Source organism: Condylura cristata, unplaced genomic scaffold, assembly GCF_000260355.1.
Source record: "Condylura cristata isolate star-nosed mole 26May11 unplaced genomic scaffold, ConCri1.0 scaffold00046, whole genome shotgun sequence".
Classification (NCBI taxonomy): Eukaryota; Metazoa; Chordata; class Mammalia; order Eulipotyphla; family Talpidae; genus Condylura; species Condylura cristata.
Genome location: NW_004567147.1, coordinates 470,458 through 478,761, shown reverse-complemented (window position 1 = coordinate 478,761; position 8,304 = coordinate 470,458). Strand labels below are relative to the sequence as shown.

The 8,304-nt window shown below is 36.5% G+C and overlaps 1 protein-coding gene across 1 annotated transcript; it reads right to left on the bottom strand.

The window, feature by feature from the left end:
* Positions 1-2,739: 2,739 nt before the first annotated feature.
* LOC101624753 (olfactory receptor 6N2-like) lies at positions 2,740-3,699 on the bottom strand. The gene has a single exon (XM_004694725.1). The coding sequence runs from the start codon at positions 3,697-3,699 to the stop codon at positions 2,740-2,742; it is 960 nt and encodes a 319-aa protein (XP_004694782.1).
* Between the last annotated feature and the right edge of the window lie 4,605 nt (positions 3,700-8,304).

Sequence of the window (8,304 nt, the reverse complement as noted above, 5' to 3'; positions counted from 1 at the left end):
TCTGCTCCCCACTCTGTCTCTGGTGAAGCCTCTCACCGCCCCTGAGCCTCTGGCCTGTACCCCAGTTCTGTATGTACAAATAAATAAATCTTAAAAAGAAAAAAAATCATCCTGAATCAGTTCCAGACGTGAGAGTGATTATGACAGCCAGCTGATTCCAGACCTCAGCCCTCTTATTACCTCTAGTCTTTATTACTCAATCTTTATTCCTTTAATTGAGTTCCTTCACTGTGAAGTCAAGACAAGACATCCTGCTCAACCCTATTGAAATTGCTGGCCCAAAAACTTCATAAATTTAACAAAATACAGTAAAATAATTTTTGGTTTTGGAGCTTTACATTTTTTCATTTTTGTACACTGTTCAATTTGATTTCTTCTCTCAGGTGTAATCCACGAAATCCACCAAGACACCCATGAACCATCACCATAGTGTCTTGTGGCCTTCCCTTCCATTTTGCCCCCTCTCCCTCCCCCATGTCTGTTATGTCTGTTGTATGCCTCAAATCTATTGTCTGCCTGCAAGTTCCGTCTTTTTTGGGGGAGGGGGGGCTTTTTTCGGTTTCCCTATATACCTCTTGTAAGTGAAACCATCTGATATTTTTCTTTTTCCTTCTGACTTATCTCACTGAGTAGAAATCCTTCCAGCTCCATCCATGTTGCTGTGAATGGCACATGGCATTTTATCTTTTATTTAATGAATAGTATTCTGAATAGTATTCCATTGTGTATATACACCACATCTCCTTGATCCAGTCATCTGTTTTGAGGCATTCAGGTTGTTTCCATATCTTAGCTATATAATAAAATCATTTAAGTACATAGGTTTGAAAATTATTTTATTACATAGTAATAGCATCCAGAACACATTTTGGGGTTTCAACTGGGATCATATTCTAACAAAACCTTGATATATGGCATTGATTTTGGGAATAAGTAGCAAGTGAAAGATGGAAGGAATTTTGGAAGATTTGTGGTGAAGAATGTGGAATAATGTTAAAGGTGAGGCAAATGTAATTGTGAACTGGAAAAAAAGATGTTATGTAGTGGCATAAAATTTGTCAAAACAACCTAACTGCATAAAATAGATGAGTGCATCAGGAAACTGTGATATATATGTATAATGGAATATTATACATATATAAGAAAAAAATAAAATCTTGACAGTTGTAGAACTGCTAAGTGAAATAAATCATGATAAGAGAGACAAAAAATGTATGTTCTCACTTATATGTGGATTATAAAGAAATTAAACAAAGGATCAAATAAAGCCAAAACAAATAAAAAATCCTAGAAATTAGAATGTAGATCTGTAGATTCTTTTGGGTTCTCTGTTTATGGCTTCTGTGAAAAATGATAACTCTAATGCTTTTGAAATTTGTATTTTTTAACATCTTTTTCCTTTCTCTGACTAGGATTTCCAATACTATATTGAACATTAATAGTCACAGATTACATCCTTGTATGATGCTGTTCTCAGTGGAGATTTTTTTCAGTTTTTCACCTTTGAATATATTAGCTGTATGTTTGTCATAAATAAATTTCACTTTATTGAAGTATGCTCCTTCTTTCCCTAGCAGAGTAAGGAAGAGAAGAAATTAGATTTTATACTTAAATTAGCCTGGTATCTAATTCTTAAGTTCATGAAAGAATTTAACCTTTATACAAATTATAAAACCAATTCTATTTGTATATTGCCTTAATTTTATAAGCATCTATTTTAATGATATTTAAGTTTGATTTTTTAAATAAGATATTTAAAACTTTATTTTTAAGGAAGTGGACAAACTCTTACTTTATGCTCATATATCAAATTTATTTCAAACCATGTAAAATTTATTTTCAAATATTCAATTGAATGTATATTTTAAGTTAATTTTATATGTTGTTGATTCAAGTAAGTGAAATGTGAAAATAAGAAAATGGAATGAAAACTGTGTACTTCAGAGTTTAAATTGCATTAATGAATAATATGATTAAATAAATAAGTCACAGTATTGGGCCCTCCCTGGTGGTGCAGCAGGTTAAAGTGCAGCACTAAGAAACTAAAGCCACTTCAGCACAAGTTCGATCCCCACCCAGGAGGTGACCCACATGGAGCAGCAGACCTCTCCTGACCCCTGCAGCTCCCACAGCATTGTACTTCGTCAGTCGGCCTGTTCTGCTCCCCACTCTGTCTCTGGTGAATCCACTCATCGCCCCTGCACCTCTGGCCTGTACCCTAGTTCTGCATGCATAAATAAATAAAATCTAAAAAAAAAAAAAAATCACAGGATTGGCCCTCCCATGTACCCATGGAGTGCAGCAGGCTAAAACTCAGCACTGCAAGCCAGCCACAGTCCCTTCAGCGCGAGTTGGGTCCCTGCCCAGGAGGTGATCCACATGGCACTGGACTTCTCCTGGCCTGCCTGCTGCTCCCCTCAGCAGTGTACTTCATTAGTCTGCCTGTTCTGCTCCGTGTTCCATCTCTGGTGAGTCCTCTCACTGTCCCTGCACCTCTGGCCTGCACCCAGTTCTGTAAGTATAAATAAATTTTTTTAAAAAAAAATACACATTTAAAAAGAAGTGACAGTATTTTTAGGGTGGAAAAAATACTGTGAATAGATATATGAAGTCAATGGTATTAGAATAAAAATAGACACATCCCAGTGGAATAGAACTGGACACCCAGATATAAGCTCATTGCAAGAACCATAGATAATTTCACCAACTTTGCTTTCTCTGGCTTCTCATGTGGCACCATCACTGATTCTCCTTCCTGGGGTGGCAGAACTTTTGAATCCGAAATACCAACACTTTCAATGCTTCTTTAACATCCTTGTTGCGGAGCGTATAGATGAGTGGATTGAGAAGTGGGGTGATAACTGAGTAGAAGATGGACACAATCTTATTGCTACTTGACTCATACTTCACAGCTGGGCGGACATACATAAATATGAGTGTGCCAAAATAGATGGTGATCACAGAAAGGTGGGCTGTGCATGTGGAAAAGGCCTTGCGCCGGGCAGCAGCAGAAGCCATGCCTAGAATTGTGACCAGAATTTTAGCATAAGAAGCCATGGTAAAGACCAGGGCACCTAGGATAATGACAGTACTAAATGTATAGCCCACCACTTGGATGGTATATGTGTCTGTGCAGGAAAGGCGGAAAATCTGATCAGCATCACAAAAGAAGTGGTTGATCTGGTTTGGGGTACAGAAGGATATTTGTGCAAGTAGAAATGAGGGGAACATAGGGCAGAGGAATCCTACAGACCAACAGACTCCAGCCAGAGTTCCACACGTTTGGGGACTGAGCAGCAGTGGGTAGTGGAGAGGTCGGCAGATGGCAGCGTAACGGTCAAAGGCCATTGTGGTGAGAATGAAAAGCTCAGTGGCAGCCAGAGAGAAGAAGAAGTAGTACTGGGTGATGCAGCTGGGAACTGAGATGATGCCTTTGGAAGTGAGAAAGTTGGCCAACATCTTGGGCACAGTGACCGTGGTGTACCAGAATTCTACTAAGGAGAGATTGCAGATGAAGAAGTACATGGGAGTGTGAAGGCGGCTATCCAAGGCCACAATGAGCAAAATTAGCACGTTGCCCGCCAGGGACAAGAGGTATACAAGGAGGAAGAAGGAAAAGTAGAGTAGTTGGAGACTTGGGGAGTTGGAAAATCTCAGGAAGACAAATTCAGTGACCAAAGTGCGATTGGCTTTTTCCATTCAGCCTGGTAAGTCAACTGGACCAGGAGAAAAGTGGGTGTGTGAAGATGCTAAAATATCCTTAGACATGTGGTTTTGTCTCCAGTTCTCACCCACCTTTGGTACGTGCACACAGTCCCATTATTCCTCTTCATTCACTTCTTGGCTGCCTTTTGATTTTTCCAAAGCAGAGAATATTTTGCCTATTGATAAGGATACAAGACTGCCTTTCTCCTCTCATTGAAGAAGGTCATTAAGTACCACATTCCACAGTATGGAAATTTCAAAATATATAAAATTGTTTTTATATTGATTCAAGGATTTAGCATCGAATGCTTCTACTATAGCTGGAGTGGATATGTAACATATTCATACCTGTACCCAGTTATATATCAAACTGTTTTTATTGATAACAATTTTTAAACCATATTTTAATGTTGTTAAGTTATTATCTCTAAGGATTATTTCGTGTGTACCCTTGAGGCTCTAACCTAAGATTCCTTAGGCTTATATATGGAATCTTACTGCTTTGTCTGTTCTAAACAGAGAACCTAGCCTCTGACTATGCTTCATATCATCAGATATCTGAAGGTAGAAGGGTTCTTGTATCTCCTTCTGTATATCCACAAAAAAGGGTAAAGATATTTTATGTGGATTCTGGATTCTGAGTAGTAGAGAGCTTGCACAATTGATAGTAAGGTTAGAAATATATTTTAAAGTAAAAAATGACTTCAGTCTTGAACTTCCAAGTCAAATTTTGAGATTTGATTAGATTCCTCAAAAGAACAACTTTGATAGGTATTGAAACCCAAAGTGATTTTTTAAAAAATCTCCGAAGATACTGAGGCTTTCTGAGTTAAAGTTAACTTTGGGGCGAATGAAGATAATAGTGCTGATATTATCAAAACAAGAATCTGAAATAGATTTCCAATTCTTGAAGATTTCTTCTTTTGAAGTATCTCTAAAGAAGAACATATTAAGAATATTTATCATTAGTAATTCAGTTAATATAGCATGTTGAAATAATTGAGAAATTGTTTAGATACTATGTAAAATTAAAAATATGCAAAATCGAATATTTAATATGATGTACTGTATACCTCCAAAATATCAGATTGCCAATGATTTTTTTAAATTTAATGTCTCCCAATTTTTATAATAAACATTTTAATTTAAGCAATTCTTTTATTTTGCTATTAAAATATTTGTTTTATTTACTTGGAATATATTGTTAGTTGGGAATTAACACATTAACTTCTCAAATCTATAATTTGAGAAGTATCAAAAACAAAACAAGAATCATCTGAGTTTTTCATTAAGGGATAAATCCTATTTATAGTAGAGTGTTTACTTAAAGGCCCTCTTAATTGTGTGCCTGTATTTATACACATACTTGTATACACATGTGCACACATATACAAAAGTGAACCATTGAAACTACTAAAAGAAATATTATATTTGTTGATCTTTAATTTTATTTTTTCCATGGGTCAAAGGAGCATTAAGGGTGGTGGTGGGGAAAACTGATAGCTTCTACCACCAACTAGAAAACCCTAATATGTGTCACACATTTCATACTTATTTTCAAATAAGAAAATGCAATAAATGTGGAATTTTTAAAAAATTGCATTCTCCTTCCCTCAGGGTCCAAGTTTCCCTACTATCTCTTTTGTTCATGATGGTTAAACACTTCCAGTTTCCCTTGCTGGGAATATGAATTCATGGGCCTCCTTAGTGGCCAAATGTTAAGTCTTAGGCTGTTATTGCTATGGCCTGAGTTCATCCTGGGCCAGGGAGCTGACCCGCATGGCGCAGCAGACCTCTCCTGTCCTGCCCACTGCTCCTCTCAGCAGTGTATTTCAGTAGATTTGCCTGTCTTGTGCTCCCCACTTTGTCTCTGGAGAATCCTCTCACCCCTTGTACCTCTGGCTTATACCCCAATTCTTCTATGCATAGATAATTAAAAATAAATTTTGTAATGAATTCATGATCAATTATCTTTCTGTCTCTCCTTTTTACATCCCCCATCATTCTTTTGAAAAAAATCCGCTGTTATATTCCAATTACCTCCTTCATTTTTGTTCTTATTACTACAGTTTTACAAAAATCCTGGTCCTGGAGATAGAGCACAGTGGCTATGGGGAGACTGGGTGCTTTAGTGTGGGTGCACTGTGGTCACTACACGTGAAGGGAGAGATCCTGTATTTCTAAAATACTAACAGAATTGTAAGACAATGGTATTTTAATAAAAAATAATAATTTAAATCCTTTTCATCATTCACCTTGACTAATCCAACAGCTTCCTTAAAGTAATCAGTCACATTTATACTCAGTTATCAGTTTTCCTATTTTTTCACCAGTGTCACTCTTAGTTATGCCTAAAATCTTTATTCATTTCATATTATTGAAGAATAATCGCTGTAATTATTGAGATTTCTGGAACCACAGATTAGCTATGTTCCAAATAAATTTAATATAATCCACAAATACTATATTAGTAAAAAATCTGTAAAAAAAAAAATCTGCAAAGTGTGTATGATTATCTACTGCATACACATAAAAATTGACTCAACGTATTTAGTAAGAGATGAAAGCATGGGCCCTCCCTGGTGGCACAATGGGTTAAAGTGCAGCACTGTGAAGCTAGCTGCAGCTACTTCAGTGCGAGTTCAATCCCTGGTCCTGGAGATGTCTCACATGGTGCAGCAGAATTCTCCTGTCTCACCCACTGCTCCCCTCAATGGTGTACTTTGTCGATCTGCCTGTTCTGCTCCCCACTCTGACTGTGGTGAATCCTCTCATACTCCCACACCTCTGACTTAAACCCCAGTTCTGTATGCATAAATAAATAAATAAATCTTAAAAAAAAAAATGGAAACATGACTCAAATCCATGCTTTGTTGTCTTGAGTTCACAAATACTTCTATAAATGGTTGCCCAGATGACCAGGTCCAAACTCCTGAGTAGAGCATGAAAGATCCTTCACAATCTGTACCTCATCTACCTTTCAGTCTCATGAGTCACCTCCAACATCAAACTTTTGTAATGTGACTGTACAAAGTTCTTCACAGTTTTCATTTCATACTTCTATACCTTTGCAAACATTCTACTCACCTAAAAATTCACTTTTATCGATCAAAACTCATGTTGAATTTGACCTCTTCTATGAAAACATTCACCCTTGTTCATCAGATAGATCCTTATCTTTGGTACTTTCTAAGGGCAATTTAACTTGTTCAAGTGACCTAGCAAAATGCTCATGATATATATGTTTATGTCTATTTTCGAGCTTCTTGAAATCAGAAGCTCTGTTTTTCATGTTTGTATTCTCAAAGTCTAGGATACTGCCTGGGAAACATACCAGTAAAAACTGAATATTGACTGGGGAAATTAATTAAATTTCTTTCTAATTGTTATCCTCTTTTTATCTTCCCCAAGGTGTCCTGTGTTTCCTATCAGATGGATTTTCCTATATACACCTTTCAGAAATCCTTTTCTTAAAACATAATGAACATCATATAACATACAATATCAAGTTCTAATTCATTTGGTTAGCATTCTTTTCCAGATGCAAAATCTCCTCCTACATCATCTGTCTATAAAAGTATATTTTTAAGTCTATCAGTAGGCCTACTGATTTTTCAGAGAAAATCCGAATTTTTTTCTGAGAGACAGCTCTTTCCCAGAAGGGATTGCTGCAAAATTGTATAGGAGACCTAGTGGGGGAATGACCTCTCCACTTCTCCAGTTCCCAGTTTATTTAAAGGAAGAAAGTTTTTTCAAATGAGTTACCCCCATCTAAGAACTTCCTATGGAATAAGGAGTATGTTTTCAATTTGTCTTCCTCCTTGATACCAAAAAAAAAAAAAAGGATACTATTAAGAGAATGTGACCACAGGTTGACCAGTTAGCTGGACCAGACATTTAGAGGCTCCTCACCCCTTCTCTTGACATGTAGATTTTGTTTGCTTTCCCTGCTCCCAAATGTCTCCCCAAGTATATAGTCTTTTTTTTTTTTTTGAGCTGTCTATTGGAAATGTTTTTTTAATATAATCATTACACCATCCTTCAAACTACTAAAAATGGAGCTTCCATATGATCCAGCAATTCCACTCCTAGGAATCTACCCAACAGACACAAAAACATTAATTCAAAAGAACACCTGCACTCCTATGTTTACTGCAGCACAATTTCTGGTAATAGCATGGTATGCCAGCATACATTTGTAGATGTGTGACTCTATTCCCCTAAAATATACAGTGTTGTGAACCACTGTTACCTCAGTAAACAATATTTAGAAAAATAAATAAATAAGCACTGATGTGAAATTTGATTCAAACTAAAAAACAAACTGTTCCAGGCATATGAGATTACTTTCTATAAAAAATAAAAGAAACTAAAACTAGCAGGCTTTTTGTGAAAAATTATACTTCAGCAGAAGTAAAGTAAAAGTAAAAATCTTAATAATGACAATTTTTTTTAAAACTTACTATGATTGGTGACTCCACGGGACTTCCGGAAGATGGCGGCAGAGTAAAGATGCCGAGATCACCGCCTCCAAGCCGGCATAGGAATTGAGGACTGAAAACGGACTATAGACTCACTTACTACAAGTTTTAACCCAAA